At 50.6% G+C, this 23,294-nt stretch overlaps 2 protein-coding genes across 2 annotated transcripts in view; one reads left to right on the forward strand and one right to left on the reverse strand.

Moving 5' to 3' along the window:
* Positions 1–8,063, forward strand: part of LOC128125728 (pepsin A-5) — an 18,397-nt gene extending 10,334 nt beyond the window's left edge. Inside the window, exons 4-10 of the mRNA XM_052763377.1 lie at positions 1,077–1,194; positions 1,278–1,396; positions 2,613–2,812; positions 4,233–4,349; positions 6,366–6,510; positions 6,601–6,699; positions 7,583–8,063. Coding sequence (XP_052619337.1) covers positions 1,077–1,194; positions 1,278–1,396; positions 2,613–2,812; positions 4,233–4,349; positions 6,366–6,510; positions 6,601–6,699; positions 7,583–7,738 — 954 coding nt within the window. The 3' untranslated portion in view covers positions 7,739–8,063. The remainder of the gene's footprint in view (positions 1–1,076; positions 1,195–1,277; positions 1,397–2,612; positions 2,813–4,232; positions 4,350–6,365; positions 6,511–6,600; positions 6,700–7,582) is intronic.
* A 3,263-nt stretch (positions 8,064–11,326) lies between these two features.
* Vwce (von Willebrand factor C and EGF domains) overlaps positions 11,327–23,294 on the reverse strand; it is a 48,145-nt gene continuing 36,177 nt past the window's right edge. Inside the window, exons 13-21 of the mRNA XM_052762054.1 lie at positions 22,530–22,627; positions 21,284–21,389; positions 20,349–20,434; positions 19,127–19,223; positions 17,509–17,591; positions 16,419–16,509; positions 16,258–16,340; positions 15,886–15,949; positions 11,327–12,365 (exon numbers count right to left, since the gene is read on the reverse strand). Of these exons, the coding sequence (XP_052618014.1) occupies positions 11,761–12,365; positions 15,886–15,949; positions 16,258–16,340; positions 16,419–16,509; positions 17,509–17,591; positions 19,127–19,223; positions 20,349–20,434; positions 21,284–21,389; positions 22,530–22,627 (1,313 nt within the window). The 3' untranslated portion in view covers positions 11,327–11,760. The remainder of the gene's footprint in view (positions 12,366–15,885; positions 15,950–16,257; positions 16,341–16,418; positions 16,510–17,508; positions 17,592–19,126; positions 19,224–20,348; positions 20,435–21,283; positions 21,390–22,529; positions 22,628–23,294) is intronic.

A 23,294-nucleotide genomic window follows, 5' to 3' on the forward strand; every position in this document is an offset into this window, starting at 1 on the left:
GACCTGTGTGTCTCCCCACCCGCGTTGTTCCCCACCCTCTACTCCAAGGAGAACACATTCCTACCCCAGCTGGGGCTGTGCTAGCTGGGTGGACCTAGCAATGACCAGTTACTACCACGCAGACATCCTGTTCTATGCTGATGACAAGTCATTGGGCGGCCGGACTTCATTCTTTTTCACCTAGGTGAATCCCTGGCCCTAAGCAGGGGTGAGCCACATCACCAGCAAATCCAATTGCAAATCAAGCGTGGTATCTCAGGTAGAGGAGTCCTACCCCTGCAGACTCAGATGTCAGCCAATGACCAGTTAGTGAGCTCTGAGGTGGGCTGGACACTGGTCCACCAGCAAGATACTGTCATTTCTGATGAGTGGAGCCTAATTTCTTTCTTTCTTTGGTTTTTTTTCAAGACAGGTCTCACTGGGTAACTCCAGCTGGCCCGGTACTTGCTATGCAGACCAGGCTGGCCTCGAACTCACAGAGCTCCACCTGCCTCTCCCTCCTGAGTACTGAGATTAAAGGTGTGCGCCACCACACCTGACTAAGCTTAGTTTTCTTTTCCAATACTTACAGCCTAGCCAGAGAAATGGGCAAAGAACAAATGTCAGCTCGGCATGGTGGTGCATGCCTATATTCCCAGCAATCAGAAAGCTGAGGCAGGAGAATCAAAAGTTTGAGGCCAGCCTGAGCTACGTAGCAAGACCTATCATAAAAAAAGGAGAAGGGGAGGGGTGGGGAGGAAGGGAGAGAGGGAAAGGCAGGGGAGTGTAAACAAATGCCTAATGAAAGAACTGGCTGAGTGGTCTTGATTGTAACTATTTTGAGTTTGGAGAAAGCAAAGAGCACTGGGGCCTGGAGTGACCCAGGAGGGCAGCCTGGAAGAGGCACTTAGGCTGGATCCTGACAGGTGGAAAGAATTTAAGACCTTTGAGAGAAGAATGAGTGTTTCTAAAAGGAGGCCCTGGTTTGAGCAGAGGCTTGGTAGTTGTGAGCAGCATCATGAAATCAGGCACCCCAGAAGCCAGGGGACAGACAAGGCAGCCAGGCCGGCCCTAGCCATGGCTTTTCTCTCCTGCAGCTGGTCTACATTGGCATCATCAGCATTGGCACGCCCCCTCAGGAGTTCAAGGTCGTCTTGGATACTGGTTCTGCCTACCTGTGGGTACCATCCATCTACTGCTCCAGCCCAGCCTGCGGTGAGCATTCCGACCTGCCCTACCCTTCATCACCCCTCCTACCCCAGCACCACCTGAGGGCCACCTCCTGCCTATCCCTGCAGCTCACCACAAGGTCTTCAATCCTCTGCGATCTTCCACTTTCCTGGTCTCGGGCCGACCTGTGAACGTCGCCTATGGTTCAGGAGAGATGTCGGGATTTCTTGCTTATGACACTGTCAAGGTAATCCGGGAACCAGAGGCTACCACAGGCCTGGCTCCGGGTATGAACACTGCTGGCAGGGTCCTCTGGGAGTGCTTTTCTGCTCTAGCTGGCCACCCACCTTGTGGGGCTCCCGACCCCCAGTAGCCCTCCCCCGACGTTGAGTCCTTTGACCAGCTATAGGTGTCGAGGGCTCAGATTTGTAGCTCCTTCCCCAAAGGGGAACGCTCAGGGAAAGAAGTATGTAAAAATAAGCCACTTGCATGCCCCACATGGTTCGAGACAATAGGCTGGGCACATTCTTCAAAGTAACTACATTAATTTTCTCAACAAGCCCAAGGCAGACATTGCTAGGGCTTCATTCCACACGTGAGTGAACAGAGAGAGCCAGTGCTTTGTCCAAGGTCACACAGCTGGTAGGCCAAAGAGCTGGGGTGTGACTCAGAATAAGTAGGCAAGTGAGAAGTGCTCTCAGCAGACAGTCCTGTTGTCTGGGCCTCTGGGAACAGCCAAGGGGCCTTGAGCTCCCAGACAGGAAAAGCAGAGCACAGATTCAGGAGAGCCATGCTCCATCAAAAGGCTCTTACCCTAGGAGGCCTTGAAGGACTTGAGAATTAACAAATCCCTGAGTGTGCACATGCATGATCACACACACACACATACACACACACACACACACAATTTTTACAGTTCAAATATTCTTGAGAACCCCGGTGGCTTAGTCAGGCATGGTGGCATGGGCCTTTAATCCCAGCACTCCAGAAGGCAGAGGCAGGCTGAGCTCTGTGAATTCATAGCCAGTCTGGTCTACATAGCAAGCTCCAGGACAGCTAGGGACATAGAGTGAGCCTCAATCTTAAAAACAAAACTAATCTCAGCCAAACACCTGGATATAGCAGGTTCCTGCCTCCTAAGGGTGCAGAAAAGGTCACCATGGGCAATGTCCTGAAGGAGATGCCTTGCTTTCCACTTGTCTTCAAGCGGGAACCCTCAGGTTACACTCAGCATCTCAGTTTCTCCATTTGGAGATGACATTGTGGTATGGAACTTGGTGACAACCCACAGCACCACAGGGGAGCTGCCAGCCCACTCCTGCCTGGGATTCACATCCAGGTGGCCCATGGCATGGCCAGAACTCAGTTATACCTTGTGGGTCAGACCATCTCCCCACCCAAGCTCAGCCACGCCATAGCCCTGGTTTCAGAGCCTTATGTAAGAACACCCTCTTCTCTCACAGATTGGAGACCTCATGGTTGTGGCCCAGGCATTTGGCCTGAGCCTGGAGGAACCAGGCACTTTCATGGAATATGCGGTCTTTGATGGTATCCTGGGGCTGGGCTTCCCTGACCTTAGCCTTCAGGGAGTCCTGCCTGTCTTTGACAACATCTGGATGCAAGGCCTCATTCCCCAGAATCTCTTTGCCTTCTACTTGAGCAGGTGAGCCTGTACCAGGTCAGCCCTTCATAGGCTGTCAGTTGCATTAGAAATTGTTGACTCTGAAGGTTCCTTAGACGTAGTCTAGTCCAGGTGTCTGCCTGCTATGGTCTGGACACCAAATCTGGCCCATTATCGGCTTCTGTAAATAAGATTTCATTGGATCACCTGTTCCCATCGTGCCTGTGGCGGCTTTTGCACAACAGCAGAGGCACTGAGCCATTCAGTAGAGATGAATGTCTCCCAGTGTGCACAGCCTCCAGTGCAGACAGTCAGACCCTCTGTGGAGAACGTGCTGACCCCTTTAGTCCCGTCTTTTCAGTCAGAGATGAGGAAACTAAGGCTTTGGGAAGGGCTTTGCCCAGGATGGGCCAGTCTAGTGCTGAGAGAAGCGGGTCTCAAGCTCAGCCTTCAGGATTCTTCCCCATGATGGCCGTCAGTCCATCAGCTCGTCAACTACATTGAAGTTCCTGATGGGCCAAAGATCCAGAGGACAGGCAAGAAGGCAAAGCACAGGTGGCTGGGTCCTGTTGACACTTGTCTCTTCCCCACCAACTGTGGGAGTTGATCCCACATGTTAGAGTGGGAGGCAGATGTGTGTCTCTGTCTGTCTATTCTATGGCTGCGGGCTCTTCAGAAACCTGAGCTCCAGGAATCCCAGCTCTCTAGCGTAACCAAGCATTTCCAGCATTAAGCAAGCAGTTCAATCTTTCTCTGGCCCTTGGGAACACTTCAATCTGGTCCACAATGATTCATTCAACTGCTTCATATTAAGCAGCTGCTAAGCACTGAGTGCCTCTCTGTACCCAGCTCACACAAGGATGCAGAAAAGGGGGAGCAGAAGACAAGAAGGTAGCAAACAAAGGAAAAAGATACCTAGGGACTAACTGTGTCTGTGACAGCAATAAATCAGACAGATAGAACCAATCAGCCTGAGGTGGGGGTGGGGCTCCCTGAGAAGAAGCTAGTCCTGACTGAGCTGGAAAGCACACCCCTAGCTGCCCCAGGCCTCAGTATTCTGGAAAATGACTGTCTAGACAGGTGGAAGTCACACTCCTCTGGATGGATTGTCCTTTAACCATAAAGTAGCTCCAGTTTCCAGAGGGGCCCAAGTGCTCCACAGAATGGTGGGGTGTCCAGAGTCCAGCTCTGTAGCCAATTATCCACATTCGGATCTCAGCTTTGCTACTCACGAGCTGCATAGCTGACCTGGAGCAGGAACTTGGCCCTCCTTGCCTTAACTTCCCTGTCCATGAATAAGTGGCATTCCTGAGAGGGCTGTTGAGCGGGCTTGTGTGTGTTTGTATGGATACACCAGCAACATTAAGCAGTGCTGGCAGGGTCCAGTGTGCTGCGAAGTCTCAGGGACCCAGCCCACTAGTCTCTACCAGACAGTAAACCCTTCCCCCTCCTCTCCTTCCAGCAAGGATGAGAAGGGCAGCATGCTGATGCTAGGTGGAGTGGACCCCGCCTACTACAGTGGAGACCTCCACTGGGTGCCTGTGTCCAAGCCCAGCTACTGGCAGTTAGCTCTGGACAGGTAAGCGCCTGCCTGATTCCTGCTCCTGGATGCTATCTCCAACACACACACACACACACACACACACACACACACACACACACACACACACACACACATGGAGTAATACAGGCCCACGCCCATGCTTGACTGCATCTACCATGACACATACAATTACACACAAAGTCACTGTCATGTACTGACACATGGAGTCACAAGACAGTCACACATAAACAGAAGCCTGAACATGTACAACCACAGAGACATACATACAGTGCCACATAATGACACACACAAACATGGAGTCTCCGGCACCACAGACACACCCCTCCAGGTCTCCTCAGCAGAATCTGAGCCAGAGAGGGCGAGTCAGGCCTGGGTCTAGAGCACTAATAGAAGGACAGGGCATTTACAGACCTGAACAGGCAGGAGTCTCTGGAAAAGGCCCGTGCAGAGTGGGAAAGGTAGGAAGTATGGTCTGAAAGCCCTAAAGTGAAATTGGCCTGGGGGGTGGGTGCAGGGGGAAATCTACCCTGCTGAACAGGGTCACAATGAGGGATCACCATCCTGGTTTGCCCAGGACTTGGGGCTTCCTGTCCAAAGCAGGTGAGGTCCTGGGCCCACAGTGAGATTAACACACCAGAGAACAGACAGGAGCAGAGACAAGTCTCTATCCTCCGATCTGAAAACCACAAATACACATCTCAGCCATGCAGCAGGCTAGGGGTGGGAACAGAGGACCGGGCACCTGGGAACCTGAAACACCTGAGCGCATGGGGAGAAAAACTGAGCAGACTGTGCACAGAGTCACCAGATGGAAGCTTAAGCAGCCTTCGGGGACATGGCAGCCTGGCCATCTGTGTGGGCTTCCTGGGTGCTGCCGGGATGGGAGCATCAACACAGAGGCAATCTGCTGGAGAGATAGCCTCTTATGCAGCAGATGGCTGCTCTTCTCCCTGCTGTGGAGTGCCGGATGCCCACAGGGACATGCCTTCATTCCAAAGCTGTGGAGTTGGTCGGGTACAAGTGTTTCCTGCTGTTCCCTGTTCGTTCTGTTCCTCAATTCATTCATTTATTCATTCATACATACACATGCTGAGCATCACTGCATGACGTGTCTGAGGGAGGCACTTGGTGACTGTGCCGTCCAGTAGTGCATGTGGGCATGAACCAGGGAGTCCTGCAGACAGTGAGTCACCACCTCACTACTTGCTAGAAATGACTAAGGGAAGGTGGAAGGGACCAAGAGAGGGACTGAATCGACTCTGCAGCTGGAAAAGGTGACAATCAGGCTAGAACTTGGGAGATGATGAGAAACCAGCTAGACAAAGGGGGCATGTGCAAAGGCCCTGAGGTAAGAAACAGCTCAGTGCATTCAGCGTCTGAAAGGATGGTGCTGGGGATATAGCTCAGTTGGTAGGCTGCTTGCCTAGCATGTGGGAATCCCTGGGTTTGGTCACCAGCATCAAATAAACTAGGTATGATGGGGTACATCTTTTTTCCCCTGAGACAGGGTTTCTCTGTGTAGCTTTGGAGCCTGTCCTGGAACTTGCTCTGTAGACCAGGCTGGCCTCGAACTCACAGAGATCCACCTGCCTCTGCCTCCCAAGTGCTAGGATTAAAGGTGGATGGGACACATCTGTAATCCAGCACTTGGGAAGTAAAGACAGGAGGATCAGAAGTTCAAGGTCATTCAGACTAGAAAATGAGTTTGAGGCCAATAAGACCTTGTCTCAAAACAAACGAACTGGCTTGACAAGATAACTGAAAGAAAAGCCAGACGTGGTGGCATCCCGCTGTAGTCCCAGCTACTGGGGAGGCTGAGGGAGGAGGGTCGTTGGAGCTCAGACACTGGAGCTCAAAAAACTTGGTAAGACTTTGCTCTAAATAAATAGATAACCATAAATAAATCAGAAAAGGTAAAGTGACCAAGCAGGAGGGTGAGTATGGAGAGCTGAAGGGCTGCTCTGTGGTCAGGGAAGAGGGGTGTGGGTCTGTATGGTAATCCTGGTGTTCTCTTTGGCCCCTGCCTCTCAGCATCTCCATGAATGGAGTAGTGATTGCCTGTGAAGGTGGCTGCCAAGGTATTATGGACACAGGGACCTCCTTGCTGACTGGCCCCCGAAACTCGATCCTTAAAATTCAGAATCTCATTGGTGCCAAGGCCACTAGTGATAATGAGGTAAAGGGTCATGTGGGAGGGCCATCTGGGTTCTCCACACACTACTGCAGTAGTGGCTGGGCTAACCTCCAGCCTCTCCCTCTTTGACAGTACATTCTCAAGTGTGACACCATCAACACCCTACCTGATATTGTCTTCACCATCAATGGTGTTACCTACCCAGTGCCAGCCAGTGCCTACATCCGGAAGGTGAGGAGTTGGGCAGTGGGGCTGTTCTTCAAATCCTGGGAATAGCAGGGATCACCAGGCTTGGACTTCTGTGGAAGAGGAAGGCACACCCTGGTGGTCAGGATATGCCATGACAGGTGCTTGCCCACCAACTGGGCAAGTGCTGCCTGCACAACTATCATGACTGTGAAAGCCAGACTGGTATTCCTTCCTCCCCCCTAAATATTGAGGGGTCAGCAGGGCATGGTGGCACCACTCTGTTTCCCAGGTTTCGGAGGAAAGACAAGGGTAGTTTGAATTGAAGGGTGGCCTGGGGTAAATAGGACCTAGGGAAGCATGCAGAAGCAGCTGGGTTAGACAGATGGGCAGACCAGGGACAGAAAGGAGAGTGTGCCAGCCTAGGAAGCAGTGACTGAAGAGGACGGTCATGCACCACCCAGAGGCTGCCCAAAGGGGAGCAGGAAAGGCCTGCTCTGCAGAGGGACTAGCTGAACCAAGGCTGGGGGTGGGGGGAAATGGTAGAGTATGGAGGGAGCCACAGTGGTTCTTATCCCAGCTGTGTAAGCCATCCTGCAGCAGTTGGACAGAGCCACACAGCTCCATGAAAGGAGGACACCAAGCTGAGTGACAGGGCTGGGCTGGAGCTCAGTTGGTAGAGTTTCTGCCTAGAATGCAGGAAGCCCTCAGGTCGGTCCCCAGCACTGCATAAAGTAGGTGTGCTGTGCACATCTGTAATCCTAGCACCTGCGAGGCTGAGGTAGAAAGATCAGAAATTCAAGGTTACCCTCAGCTACATAGTGAGTATGAAACCAAACTGGGTAACATGACACCCTGGCTAAAAAAAAAAAAAGGCAAGAAGCTGAGCAGCTGGCCGCTGAGTCCACATGTTGCCCTTGTTTTTCAGGAGCATTCACACAACTGCTATAGCAACTTTGAAGAAGGCATAGACGACTCTTCTTCGGACCCTGAGATGTGGGTGCTGGGGGATGTTTTCCTAAGGCTGTATTTCACCGTGTTTGATCGGGCAAATAACAGGATTGGGCTGGCTCCTGCTGTGTGAGTGCTGGGCCTCCTTCAGGGGAGAGCCAGGCACGTGACACAGACATGAGTGCTCATGGGGCATTCCCACCCAGGGGAGCTGACCCCAGCCATTGGAAGCTCTGCAAAGCCCTGTTCCGGGTAGAGAATAAAGATTGCATTCACAAAGCCACTGATGCTAATGGCTGCTCTCTCTGGGTCGACTGAGGTATGCCGGAGTTAGTGTTGTTTTGGTTTAGTTTTTTGAGATAGGGTCTCACTGTGTAGCTCAGGCTAGCCCAGAACTCATTATTGTAGCCTAAGTAGATCTTGAACTTTCAGCACTCCTCCTGCCTCAGTCTCCAGAAGGCTGGGAAGCAAGACTCCACCATGTAGTGTCCTTGGTGAGAGAAACCAAGTCCGACCAGCATGAACGAAGAGGAAGACTTTATGAATGATACTGGGAAGGTGCAGAAGGGAACCGTCACACGCCTGGCAGGCATCTGTTCCCTCCCTCTCTCCCTCCTCCCCTCCCCTTGATTCTCTTTGCCTTTCAGCTTCTTTTTCTTGTACTTTGGAGGTCAAGGACTTTGCTGCCACTAGCCCTAGGATTCCACATCTGAAGGTGTCTGAGCAGGAAGGACACAGATCAGGGGGAAAAAAAAATCCCAGAGTAGCAGGGAGGACTCTGATGGGTCCACCTGGAATGGCATGGCCATCCTGGACCAAATATCTTGGGCAGAGGGGAAAGAGATGGTAAGATTGGCTCAGCTTGGTCAAACGGTCTATCTGTGACCTGGAGGTGACTGCCATTTTTCTTTAGAACCACAGGGCTGGAATGAGGAGGAGTCACTGATAAAAGCGGCAAAGGATGTTCCAGACAGCTAAGAGGGCTTGAGCTGACGCTCCCAATGTCTTTCCCCCGCCCCATTCAGAAAGATGCTTAAAGGATAATTAAACACAGGTTCTGGATACTGGGCCTGGTGGCACAGACCAGTAATCTCGGCACCTGGAGAAGCTGAGGCAGGAGAATCCACAAGCTCAAAGAGTGGCTAGGCTACAGAGTGAGTTCAAGGCCTGCCTGGGTAACAGTGATACACTGTATCCAACCACAATGAGAAAGAGAAGCTGGAGAGACGCTCGGCTTACTGTTCCGTCAGAGGACCAGAATTCAGGTCCCAGCACACAGACTACTGTAATTCCACCTCCCAGGGGTCTGATACCCACGGCTGGCCTCCATTAGCACCCTCACATATGTGCACAGACAGACATACATGTGAATTAAACCTTTAAAAACAAAAAGGTGAGCCGGGCGGTGGTGGCGTACGCCTTTAATCCCAGCACTTGGGAGGCAGAGCCAGGTGGATCTCTGTGAGTTCCAGGCCAGCCTGGTCTACAGAGTGAGATCCAGGACAGGCACCAAAACTACACAGAGAAACCCTGTCTCAAAAAACCAAAAAACAAAAACAAAACAAAAAACAAAAAAACCTAAAAGGTGAAAAGAGGGTGGGGGCTAGAGCTCAGGGGTAGAACACTTGGCTGACCCAAGCCAAGCACTGGGTTCAATCCTTAGCACCTACCCCAAATTAAAAAAAAAAAAAAAAAGGTAGTTAGTTTCTTGAGGTAGGCTACCCCTAAACCTTTCTGGGCACAGCTATTGGAACACTTGATCTGGACTATCAAAATTCGACATACTTATGACCTGGAGACATGGCCCAACAGTTAGGATTACCTTTTGCTCTTGCGGAGGACCTGGGTTTGGTTCTCAGCACCCACGTGGGAGTTCACAACCATCTACAACTCCAGTTCCTGAGGATCCAATGTCTTCCTCTGACCTCTGTGGGCACCAGGCATGCACATGCTATGTATACATGCAGGCAAGACACTCATACGCACAAAATAAATAAATCGTATAAAAATCTTTTTAAAACAAGAGAGGGCATGTTTGATTTGGATGGCTTTTCCCACAGGCCCAGATGGGCAGAGAGCAGAGGAGCAGGAAAAAGAAAGTAACAATCAAGGCCTGTTTCAATGCAGCGCACTGCAAAAGCCGCTGCTTTAGCCTCATCTCCTGTGGTCCATCGTCACTGGGCATCTGCGACATGTCGGGCCTGTGGTTCACCCGGGGTAGAGGCCTCACTGGGAACTTGCCCCTGAGTCCCAGAGACAGATCAAGGGACAGGGACAGCAGAGACCTAATGAAGCCAGGAGGAATGACATGGAAAGACACTGAGAAACTGTCCAGGTTCGAGCAGGAAGGGCTTCCAGGTCACACGCACAGCGTGTGTAATGCTGCAGCTTCTGAAGGAGCCACCCGCTCTCACGTCCTGCCTCCCTACGACGGTCCAGAGATCATCCGTCCTTGGCCCCCATCCCCACCTCCCGTGTCCCTCACTGTGAGAGCAGGTGGTCATCACAGGAAATAAGAGCTGTCATCCTCCAGTCTTATGTGAAGATAATGAATGAATCATATAAAGCCTTCAGAACACAGCCTGTCAAGACGCATCATGAGCTATTGCTATTCACAACCAACCCCTGACAGAGGCCATAGGCAGTGACACCCAGCACGTGACGGGGTTCTAGAGAAGACAGTTCTACCAGAGACTTCTCTTCTACTTTTCTTAGTTTTTCCCCCCAGTGGTCAATGCTAAAATAAGGAGGAGAAGTTAAACATCTTGGTTTCACTTTTTGGTGTTGTTTTGGGGAGGAAGGGATTTTTTTTTTTTTTTTTTTTTGTGGGTCTCTATATAATCCCAGCTCTCCTGGAAACCACATAGACCAGGCTAGCCTAGAACTCATGGAGATCGCTTGCTCCTGCCTCTCAAAGGCTGGCATTAAAGGCATGTGCCACCTTGCCCAGCCTTGTTTTTCTGTTTTTTTGGGACAGGATCTCATGTTGTCCAGGTTGGCCTTGAACTCCCGAACATGATCATCCAACGTCAGCCTCCGGAGTTCTGCGATTACAGGTATGAGCCACCACACCCTAACTAACATTACTTCATAAAAGATAAAGATCTCTAATAGAAAGGAGACCTTCCCTTTGCTGAGTTATTTCTGGATTGACTTGTTTTTCATAGAAACAGCCACCGATGTGGGTCGACTGAGTGCTGATGCCTGCTGGCTATGGTGGGTGCTACACATGAACACTCTTGCTGGCACCACCCTAACAGCTCCTACCCATCCCTGCCTCTCTACGTTTAGACCTATTAATCCCACTGCGACAAATACATTTGTTTATTCACTATAAATTATGTGTTGACTGTAAGGATTTTCCCAGGGAATCTACATATAACAGGAAAAGTTGGAAGCAACCCCCACACCCACCCAGATTCTAAAAGCAAGGAATTAAAAATGGGAAGGCAGCTTCAACTGTAAAAGTGGTGAGTATGAGCTACATGGAAAACAGTAGAGAGCAGCAAGCTCTGGCCTCCTCTCACGTGTGTGTGTGTGTGTGTGTATGTGTGTGTGTGTGTGTGTGTGTTTCCCCCCCCACACACACACACACTTTACTGGCCTCCAACATTCCCATTTCACACTCTAAAGTGCACTTATCTTCTGAGCAGCTGTCCCCTGCCCTGGACTGTGAACTCATGAGGAGAGAGATTTAGCAGCTCAGTGTTTAAAATAGAAATGGGGACGTAACACGTGTTCTGAACACATCTCGAAATGAACATGACATGAAATCAGTGTTGAAAACAAAGCATAATGACAGAGATTACAGACACTCCCAAAACATTCAAGAGTGCGCGGTGACGGGATCACACCGGGCACGGCTCTGCCCAAGCGAGAGTGGGCAGTGCCGACTTAGTGTGCCAGGGCCACTGTGACCAATACCACAGTCAAGGATGGAGGCTAAACAGAAACTTATGTTCTCACAATTCTGGAGGCTAAAAGTCCAGAGTCAAGGGATGTTTTGGCTGTTTCTTCCACTGCCTCTCTCCTTGATAGACCATCTTACTCTCAGGTCTTCTCTGAGACCCCACTGGGTCACCCCTGGGGTCACACACACCTACCAGGCCACTGGCAGAGAGCTCTGTCTGGTGTGTCCCAGGCATGGTGATCCACTCAGACGGGAGACTCTTCCTTCTTTGAGATGTCTGTTGTGGGCTGTTGGGGACCAGGGTTGGGGGTGTCCAGGAGAGCTGGAGATAGTCTTTGAGACTTCAAGGATGTGCTGAGGGTCTCTGAGAGGTCAGGACTGGTCGTCGAAGGTACTTCTGCCTCAGTCAAGTGGGTGGCAGACAGAGGCCACCGGAATGCTGCCCCAAACGTTGAGGAAGAGCTCTCTGGAGTGACAGGTGACCAAGGAGTCCCTGGAAAGGCTGGAGGTAGAGTAGAGGATCCAGGAGAGACCGAAGACCCTGCTGAGGGCTCAGGAGGCTGAGAGGCTCCAGGTTCCCCTGGAAATGTACCCTCTGACTCCAGCGGGGGTGAGGAGGAGGTGTGGGCTACTGGTGGGCCTGGGAATACAGTCTGCACATCAGACAGGTTTGCTCTCAAAAGCAGTTGCAGGAGCTGGAATGTGCGCCTTGCAGGTGATGCTGATGGGGGCCCTGGGCAGGAGCTACAGTTGGCAGGGACTCCAGTGTCTCCACGGAGGCTCCGAGCATCTTTGCCAAGGTCTCCATGAGGGGAGGGTCGCTGCCTTTCTTTTGGAGGAAGGAGGGAATCTAGACGGAGATGGAGAAACAGGGTCACAAGGGTTCATTCTGGCTGACATGAGCCATTCTGGGGATAGACACCCTACTCCATCCTCACAGGGGACTCAGGACACCTGGTGAGGACCATAGTGGGCTGCCTCCGGCCTCCATGGATGGAAGGCTGAAGAGAAACCATGAATGGAAGAGGGCAGTTCACTGAAGCGGCCCTCCAAGTAACTTTTGGAGAGCACATGACTCAGCTTGTCTCCTCTTTGGGTCTTAGTGTCCCACATGGGGAGTGCCAGAGATCAAAGGATAAGGAAAGAGAGAGTCTAATGCTGGGCCTCTGTTTTCCCACTTGTAAAATGGGCATCCCAACAGATGCAAGACGACAGAGGATGTCTTAGCCTAAACACTCATGCTAGCTGTGGACTGTGGGTGTCACGATAGGCCAAGTTGGGTACACCAATAATAGCAGATGTATATCACTCTGCTGTGGGGTGTTACCAGTGGGGAAGATGGATCTGTGGAGCCAGAGGATACAGGAATGCTCTATGTTCCACTCAATGTTACTATGAAGCTACAGCTATCCAAAAATATGCAATCTTTTTTTTTTTTTTTTGAGACAGAATCTCTCTATGTCCTGGAACTTAGTGTATAGACCTGGCTGGCCTTGAACTCACAGAGATCCGCCTGCCTTCTGGAACTAAAGGTCTGTGCCACCTAGCCCAGCAAATTTGAACTATCATCGATTCCCCTGCCTTAGGATGATAGGCATGTGCCTCTCCACCTGGTTTATGTGGTGCTGGAGACTGAGCCAGGGCTTCATGCACACTACACAAATGCAGTGGACTGGACCCAACCCCCATCACCGAGTGAAAGAGTAAATGAATAACAGTCTCAGCCTACCACCTCTCACACTGCAGGGCCGTGGGCCACAGAGGAAAGGAAGGAAAAATGGAATAGCCAGTGACAAGCAGAGGAGGAATGAACCTTCAGAAAGGTTCAACCAAGGGGAGGTGGGTGCTGCCGTGCCCACTGGTATACTCCGAAAGTCCTCTAGAGGGCGACCGCACAGAGCTGAAAACAATGGAGTCACAATTATGATTGAAATGTGTGAACTGGGTGGTATGTGAATTTTGTCTTAAGGAGATTATTATTTTTATTACTGTGTGTGTGTGTGTGTGTGTGTGTGTGTGTCTGTGTGTGTGTGTGTGTCTGTGTGTGTCGTCTGTGTGTGTGTGCCACAGCACACATGTGGAATTCAGAAGACAACTTGGAAAAAGTCAGTTTTCTCCTTCTACCATGTGTGGTATGGGGACCAAACTGGGTCATCAGGCTTCAGGCAAGTGCCTTTACTTGCTGAGCCATCCCACCAGCCTCTTCTGTCATTTCTAAGTCCCATTCTCTTTCAACGAAATGGTGGCGTTCCCTTTATAGAGCTATGGGACAGGAATGGGGTATGGTGAGCAGAACTGACAGTGTGTTCTGGGAAAAGAAACTGGCTCAGCATGTCTCCTCTTTGGGTCCTAGTTTCCTCACTCTGGAATACATGGTGTGCCAGAGAGAAAGGGATAAGGGAAGAGAGAGTCCAGTACCACCAATTAGAAACTTTCTTCCCCCAGGCTCTACCGACTCCATCTGGAAAACAGAGATAACAGAGAATGCCCTTGGGCCTGGCATTCCTGTTGATTGCTCAATGGGTGTTACAGGTGATGCTCAGCAGCTGACTGGCGTGCTGGCGACAGAGTTTCTGGAAAGCTGTGGGCATGATACCTAGCCACTGTAGAAGAGGATGTGGTGGGTAAAAGGAAGCATGATCCAAGTCCCCGGTGGTCCCCGGCACTATTCCCAGTCATAAACCTCCCTGAAGCAGACCACATCCTGGCATGCCTTTGGGAGGTCAAAGATATGAAACAGACATTTCCCAGGAAGCAATGTCATCCACAGGACAGTGGGGAAAAAAGCACACCATCATTCTAGAAGTTGAAAGTACGTAAAGAAGACACATCTCTGCATAGAGTAAACTGGAAAAATTAAAATTCTCAACAGTTTTGGAGACTATGGGAACCATCTGCATCATTGTGCTTCCTCGAAGCTTCTTCAGGACCAGGATATGGAAATGTGTTGTGGGAGACCCCGATCTACTCCTGACTCAGTTGCCCCCATTGTCAACCACACGGTCCTGACACAACCCACAAGATTTGAATACAAATGTTGACCCAGTATTTTCCACAGGAGGTATATTACAGGTGTATGGAAGGAAGGAAGAGACATGGAGAGAGGGAAGAAAGGAGGCCCAGAGAAATAGGTATACATGAAAGAAGGGGGGGAGGGCGAGAGGGAGGGAAGGAGGGAGGGAACTCAATGAGCTGGGAAGGTAGGAGGTAGGAAAACCAGCTCAAGAGAATACAGCAGTTCCCCCTTATCCAAAGTGTTCTTCTCTGACACTTAAGTTATCGTGATCAATTGCTGTCCTTAAATAGTACATAAAAATTTTCAGAAGCAATCGTGTGTCTTATTAGTAGCATGATGATCTACAGTATCCCACCTGTCTTGCCCAGGCTGTAACTTACGCTTTGTCCAGTGTGCCCACACTGTCTGGGCTACCCGTCAGTCAGTCAGTCACTTAGGGACCTCTCTGTCCAGTGTGTCCACACTGTCTGGGCTACCCGTCAGTCGGTCAGTCACTTAGGGACCTCTCTGTCCAGTGTGCCCACACTGTCTGTGCTACCCGTCAGTCGGTCAGTCACTTAGGGACCTCTCTGTCCAGTGTGTCCACACTGTCTGGGCTACCCGTCAGTCAGTCAGTCACTTAGGGACCTCTCTGTCCAGTGTGCCCACACTGTCTGTGCTACCCGTCAGTCGGTCAGTCACTTAGGGACCTCTCTGTTCAGTGTGCCCACACTGTCTGGGCTACCCGTCAGTCGGTCAGTCACTTAGGGACCTCCCTGTTTACAGTGCTCTCATGTAGGGTTTAATTCCATCCACAGCTTCAGATATCATTTGAAGTCTCACGGATAAGGGGATCTTTCTTAAGCAGCCAGCTGTGGGCCACGTCAAGACTTCAGAGCTGTAGAACAGAGCACTGTGTCCTGTTTGTAACTGTGCAATCAAGAGCCACGTGGACTAGCCGAGTCTGGTGGCCATGACTGTAGTCTCAGCACTCACAAGGCTGAAGCAGGAGGTTCCTTAAATCCAAGAACTTAAGGCCAGCCTGGGCAACGTAAAACTCCTGTCTCAAAAAAGGGGTGAGGCTGGGGATGGGATGGCTTGAGGCACAGCACTAGCCTTGCCTGCAGAGGACTCTGAACTTGATCCATAGCACCACACACAGGCCAAAAAAAAGGGGGGGGGGGGCAATACAACACATTGTGGCATTTGGTATTTCGTAGTAAGTAGCCCAGAAGCATCAGCCTGCCATAACTGTGTGACCTTGAGCATGCTGTCTGAGCCCGGGTCACCTGGGCAGCCCTTTCTAAGGCCTATGTCTCTGAGAAGTTTTGCAGTGGAAGATGGTGGAGAAAGCTTAGGCTCAGGGCCTGCTTACCTGGGCAGGAGGGATCAGTACAGACCGGCTGGCAAGGGACCTTTTCGCAGCTCACCTCTCCCAGCTGAAGAAGCAGAAAGACATCGTGAGGAAGCCCAGAGTACCCTGTTCGCCTGGAGCAGAGCTCTCCAGGGCCTCTTGTTCCAGTAGTGGGACACACAGAAAAGTGTTGGGTAGAGGTCGAAAAGCCTGTGCCCTGGTCTAGATGACAGGTAATGCCAACCATGGCAAGACACCTTCATCTGGACTTCCAAAGAGGGATGGGTGTCCAGAGGCAAAGGTGAAAGTGAACAGCAGGATGGACAGATTAGCTCGGGGCCCCGTGTATGGCGTGGAGGCCTGGCTGGCAGCCCCAGACCCTCAGGCCCTCACCTGGCAGATGCACCGGGTACAGGGCTCGTCATCCAAGGTGAACACCTGACCATTCACTACCTTTCTCCCTTCAAAGTTACAGTCTGCAGAGTCAGAGAAGACAGGATGATGAGATCCAGGTCACCTGGGAGACTTGTGTATGGGTGGCTTTTCCCACTCACCATGGCACACAGGACAGCACTCTCCATCCGGGTGGAAGGGGTAGGTACAGGTGATGGGACAGTCCACAGGTGAACAGGCCACCGAGCCCAGCTGTAGAACACAGGACACACATGGCCCCTCACTGGGGACAGCTAATATAATGCTAGGGAAAGCCCAGGGCTCCCAGCAAGGCAGATGCATCTAGGCAGCCACACTGGCCATCCATGGTAGGATGGGGGTTAAGGGGTGACATTTTCTCAACTAGGGTCCTTCCTAACTTCTCAAGAACAAGTCCTGACTTCATCCATGAGGTCACCTGACAATAGCGACCCATTGAAAAAATGCAGAATTATCCAGGAAAGCTCAGCAGAAAAAAAAACGAAAGAGAGCTGGGATGTGGCTCAGTGGTAAAGTGCCTGCCCTGGGTTCCATCTGCAGCATTGTAACAAAAACAAAGAAACTCAGAGAAAGGACCAAGAAGCAACATTTCCCAAAGCATATGGCTGAGAATGTACAGGGACAGTGGGCAGCGGGTTCCTCAGAGGCCACAGAGACATTTACCCTGCGTTTCCCAATCCATGTGTTGACCTTGTCCCTTTTCACATATAACCAGGGCTGAGGCTCACTGACACCCAACAGACACACTGCCACGGTACACAGCAGCTCTAGCCAAGCATTAACTTATCAGCAAGATAAGCGATGGGACTTTTGTCCTTCATTCTCCAAACATGAAAATTGAGTGTGCACTAACCTAACAGGTTTTTTAGAACGGGCAGTGGGCTGCCTGGCTCTGGGGTGTAAGTGTGATCCAGGAGTGTGTATACTAAGGTTCAGTGCCTGGCCCTTCGACTAGTCATGAAATCATGAGCAAATGACTTCGTCTCTGGAGTCTGGTTCTCTCATGAAGAAATGATGAGATTCACTGAGTTTGGCAACCCAGAAAGCAAGAATACTGGACCAGCCAGAGTTTTTAAATGATTCCCTGACCCTAGCTAAAGAATCATGCTAGACAGGCTGTGGGAAGATGGCTTTCACCAGGACCAACAGTGAGCCTTCTCTGGGGTTCAGGAGCTGATGCTGGGGGTTGGGGTCCGATTGGGTGGTGCATACCAGACAGATGCAGCTCAGACAGGGGTCCAGCACTGATGGGAAGGTCTCGTTGTTGTAGAAGATTCTACCTGTGTAGGTGCAGCCTGCCAAACAGAGCACGTGGTGAGCAGCAGCCAGAAGGGTGAAGAGTGGCCAGGTGCCTGGCCAGGGCAAAGGTTGGAAGTTTATCTGAATAGCAAGGGTCAGGCCCAGCACCTCCCCAGAGGTTAGGCAAGCAATAAGCATCCTTGGAATGGGTCCTGGCTGCTTTCTATGTCTGGATTAAGAAAGGAGGACATTACAGAATCTTGCTTCAATGTCTTCATAACGGAGGTGGGGTGTCACTGAGGAACTTGGGGTGGGACAGGCAGATGACTCATGAGACTCAAGGTGGTGCTGAAGACACACAAGGTTTCTGTCCCTCTCCAGAGTCAAATGACAAAAATTCCACCTCTCCAAACCAGTCCCCCCATATCCCGCATTCCTGATGTCTCCAAAGACTCCAAGTGCACAAGGCCACTTGGATGAAATTGTTCATATACTGGTAAGTACTAAAGCACATGGTAGCACAAGCCTGTGAATTCCAATAGTCAGGAGCTGAGGCAGGAACATGGAATTCCAGAGCAGCCTGGGCTAAAAAGCAAATTCTAGGTCAAGATAGGTTACATAGTGAGACCTGACTCAAATGAAAAAAAGTGTAATATATATGTGTGTGTGTGTGTGTGTGTGTGTGTGTGTGTTTAATTATATATATTTATGTGTAATATACAATTATATATATTATTACAATATAACAGATTATATAAATACAAGTACATCTATTTAATATATAAATACAATATATATAATTGCATATATATATAAAATAAAAGCAAGTGAAACAGTAAGAAAATATTTTCATTTTTATTTCATCTGTTTTGTTGTTGTTTGTTTGTCTGTACTTGGAGTGCAGGGATGGAGCCCAGAGTCTCCCGTACTCTAAGCAAGCCCTTTCCCACTGAACTATACCCTCCAACAGAACATGGCTTATTTTATCTTATTGTTTGAGACAGACTCTTGCTATCCAGCCCAGGCTTGATCCTCCTGCCTCTCTCCCAAGTACTGGGGCTCCAGGCATGTGCCAACAAGCCCAGCTCTTAGGGGGAGTTTTTTTTAAAAAGAACAAAACACGCATACCACACATCTATCAAAAGGTGCACACATCACAAACAGGGACTAGAAATACATAACCACAGGGCCGACAGTGGTACATGGGCCTTTTTAATGTAGCCTTGCTTTATAGCTTTTCTATGACAAATTTAATTTTGAAATAGTGGAAAAGGTCAAAATTTCTGTGAAAAAAAAATCTAGCCTTATTTGTGTTTTCTCTCACTGGCCCAGTTTTCCAGGTCTGGTTCCTATGCCAGCCCACGAGGACTGTAAGCTGGGAATTTGGATATGTGAGTCCAGCATGGAGGCCTGGCCTTAGACAAGCCACTTCACTTCTCTGAGCTGTGGGTGCCACGCAGGTTTCTGGGAGAGGGAGGGAGCTGAGGTTCCCATGGTGCTCAGTAAGGAGGGGCCTGAGACAAGGCCAGCAGGGCCTCCAGGAGCCCTGAGAATTGCTGTAGAGGGTGAGGTAGGGCCTCGCCAGGGTTACCTGCTGAACAGTCAGGACAACACTGTCCAGGAATCCGGATGGGGTGAGGGCAAGAGTCCACGCAGTCTGTCCTGTGGCAGCTCACAGAGCCATTTGCCTGAAGGAAGAAGGAACTTCACCAAGACTTGAGACAGCAGGGCCTGCTTCCCCACACCAAAGGAAAGACAATGCCACCCACTGTCCGTGGCTTGCCCTCAAGGATGCCAGGATGAGGCTGGGGAATGGTGGGTCCTCCCCACCCTTCCCCCATGCCAATGAGGACCAGCTGCTTAGCACAGGTGATCGAATCTTCAGGAAGGTTTTGCCTATCTCAAGAGAGGGAAGTCAGAGCTGGGATTCTGTCCCCTCTGCTTCCTATCCTATCCATCAGCAGCAGCTGACGCCATACCATCACCCCCTCCACATTCTTCTCAGCATTTCCCTGGAACCCTGGCTCACCCCAAACCTATAGAGAACAATAAAATCCTATTTTTATAGAAAACTATTCCACCGGAAATGCCTATTTCAGAAGACCAAAATGCCATACGAGGATTCTTCCCTTTCTCTCTTTCTCCCCTCTCCTCTTAAGAATTTGAACATTTATGGCCTCTTATTTTACTCTCTTGTAAAATGAGTGCCAGGAGCAGTCATGAAGGAGAGCCTCAGCAGAAAGTGGATTTTACTCTTCCTTCTACTCCAGAAAACACGCTCAAGCTGGCATGTTATGAAGCATCCTAAACAGTCATCTGGAAATTAAGATGTGGGGCCTGGAGACCCTGCAGGACTGACAGGGGCTCCCTAATGATACCCCACCCCCACCCTGCTTTATTTAGAGGAATAAAGCCCCCAGGAACCCAAAGCACTCAGAATGGAAAGGGAAGCCTTGTGCAGTTTCTTAATAAACAGTCATGTTTGACTTTCAAATGCACACTCTTACTTAGCTATGACAGGGTGCAGGTCAAGATAAAACATCCTGACACAGAAATGGTACCCCAGCCATCCTCTCTGAGGCCCCTGAGGCAGACCCTCACAGCAGCAGCTCCCTGCCCAAGCAGGGTCACCCACAGCATCTAAGGCAGCCGCCAAGCTCTACTGCCCTCAACCATCCACTGAAAGCAGAACAAGTGAGTCCCAACCTGCCTAGGAGGGAGTCTAAGGCCAGGCTGGCAGTGGCCCTGCCTCTCTCGGGGAGGCAGAGGGACAGCCAGGTAAAGCAGCTGAAGGCGAGCAGGTTGTCATTCACCTGGCAGATGCATAACTCACAGGGATCACCAGGCGACCAGATCTGTCCAATTGGAAACTCAACCCCGTTGTCATCTAGAGAGCAGCCTGGCAGGAGAGGTACCAAAGGGAAAAGACACTTGGCAGAGAGCCAGCGATGGAGCTCAGTCATAAGGCATACTCAATGGACCCACAACACCCCCAAAACAGACAAAAGACAAAACACAGCAGGCAGGAATGCTCCCCAGAACTACAGTACCACCCTTCTAAAGATGAAATCCCATGCTCACAGACATACACACCACACAAACCATATACACAAATGTTTGCTTAATAGATATGCAAATTTTTACATAAACATATCACACAGACAAACACATACATTTCCAAAATGATGGCCTCATACTCAGCCACACACTTAGGGACCCACAAACTTATACTGACAAAACACAACCCACAGACATACACAAAATACAAATGTATATTTGCAAATGCATACACGCATACATCATACACACTGGCACACTCACAAACAGACACCCTCAGAGACAACAGGGTCACACACACTTACACAATCCAAACACAGACTGTTCAACTGGCACAAAAACATATACATCAAATTACACACACATCGTAGGGAAACTGGTACAAACACACACAGATGTGCATTCACAGGTATATCATATAAAACTCCAGATATATTCATATACAGATGCCATTCACACACCAACACTTAAAAGGCATATCCAACTATACATACTTACAGGTACACTCATTAGCATACTCACACACAAACGTACACACTTCCAAAGTCACAGCTCACACACAACGCTTTATAAAACACACGTGTTCATACCACTAACACACACACACATACCATCAGTCCAAGTGAGGGAAGCCCAGCCTCCCCCCTGTGCACTTGAGCCCTGTGTTGGGGGCCAGGCAGCCAGATCTCACCTGTGGTGGGTGTAGGCTCCCAACAGGTAAAGCAGCACTGTCCTGGGCCCAGCCACCACTCCTCCCGAGGGCACTCTAGTTCTGGACATGGTGTAAAGGAGCACTCCTACCTCCCCGTTCTGGAAGACAGACAAAAGCACACAGCAGTGACGGTGGCTCCCAGCCTGGGCCACTATAGGGCTAAAGAGAAGGCTGGTGAGCAGCCACTCCTCCAGACCCTCCAGTAAAAGTGAATGTCCAGGGAAGCAGGAGCAGAGAAGGGTGAGTCCTTTAGGGAGCTAAAGGAAGGTCCTGCGGTGTTCCTCCTGCCCTAGGTGAGTCTCTACCATCTCTCATCCTCCCTCTTCACCCTAGTTCCCATCGAGACTCCCTCCTACTGCCCTCCCACTCCCACCCACTCCCACCCCTCTAATCTACTCAGCTCCATAGCTAGGAAACTCTCCCAGATGTCAACCTCATCATGCCACCCCACCACTCCAAGCTTTAGCGGCTCAGCCCAGTCCAGTTTCTGCTGTCCGGGAGCCTTTCCCACCCATCCGACACAGACATCCTCCTGAGACAGAGAGGGTGCTTGGCCTCCTATGCACGGGCATGTCCGATGCACAGCTGTGAGAGCCCAGCTCCCTCCTCTGGCATCTCTGCAGCACCATCCACGGTGCAGAGCTGCCCATGGGATGGGTCGAAGAGGTCTTCCCAGAATCCACTCTGCCCTCTACTACTTCCCTGGCCCATTTCTCCTGAGGGCACTCACCAGCTGATAAACTACCGTATAAAGACCACATCGCCCAGCCTGCTTCCAGCCGGAAGACACATCCTGAAAGCCCACCTGCTTCTGCTCCAACCAGAAGGTACAGCACCCTCAGCACCTCACCTGACTAGTCCTGGTCACCCCTCAGGTCTCCACTGTCCCTCTCTCCTCCCAAGAAGGTTTGAGGATCCTGTGCCAAGCTATAGGCTTGGCATGCCCACCTAGGCTATAAGCTGCCAGTCAGAGGAGGCTGGCACTCTTCTGGGCTGAGGGTGTGTGTCCCCAGATCATAGCAAGTGCTCTACCAATACTGAAGAAGGACTGGCTTCATAGAGACTGTTGTAAGGCACGGAAGACTCCTACAGGGACTACTGCCTCAGTCTCTTCCTTTCGATGCATGGCAGGTTATCGTCTCCATGGCAAAGCATCTTGGGTAAATTCCTATGCTGCCCACCCAACTTCCTTCCCATCTTCCACTGGGTCAACAGGTGCAGGAACCTCACAGCCTACCTGGCAGACACAGGTAGTACAGTCGTCACCACCTCCACTGAACACAGCCCCGTCCGTGTACCATCGGCCATGGAAATAGCATCTCCCTGCAGGAGGCAAGGGCAGAAGAAGGGCTTTCTGGATTGAGCAGCTAGAAGAGTAGACGGATGGGCAGGGAGGAGCAGGGCAGCTGCCCCTTGCCAGAAACTCAGAGTGCTTCTCAGCCTCCAAATCCCAGACCCTCACACAAGTTACTACCTAAAAACCCACAAAATGAGGGTCATTACCCCAGAGGCAGCAGGAGCCCAAACAGCGACACAGTAAGAAACTCAGGAGGAGCTGTGTCAGAAGATGGACAAAGAACATCTGAAGATCCTCCCCAGGGTAACACCAGCCCCAAAGCCTGGCAAAGTGTATATTCATTCAGGTTGCCTGGGGGTTCAAGTCCCAGGTCAACATCACAGAGCTGACTTAGAGCAAAAAATATGACTCTCTTGAAGCTACTGCCCCTTCACTGTGCAATGGAACTGACAGTTCCCACCTCACAGAGTTCACACTAACTGTGCAAAAAGAACTTCAAACAAACAAACAAAAAAAAAACCAGTTGGGCGGCGGTGGTGCACACCTTTAATCCCAGCACTCGGGAGGCAGAGCCAGGCGGATCTCTGTGAGTTTGAGGCCAGGCCTGGGCTACAGAGCAAGATCCAGGAAAGGCGCAAAGCTACACAGAGAAACCCTGTCTCGAAGAAAAAAAAAAACCCAAAAAACAACAAA

This window comes from Peromyscus californicus, unplaced genomic scaffold, assembly GCF_007827085.1.
Source record: "Peromyscus californicus insignis strain IS unplaced genomic scaffold, ASM782708v3 Scaffold_4__1_contigs__length_199733344, whole genome shotgun sequence".
In the NCBI taxonomy this organism is placed as follows: domain Eukaryota; kingdom Metazoa; phylum Chordata; class Mammalia; order Rodentia; family Cricetidae; genus Peromyscus; species Peromyscus californicus.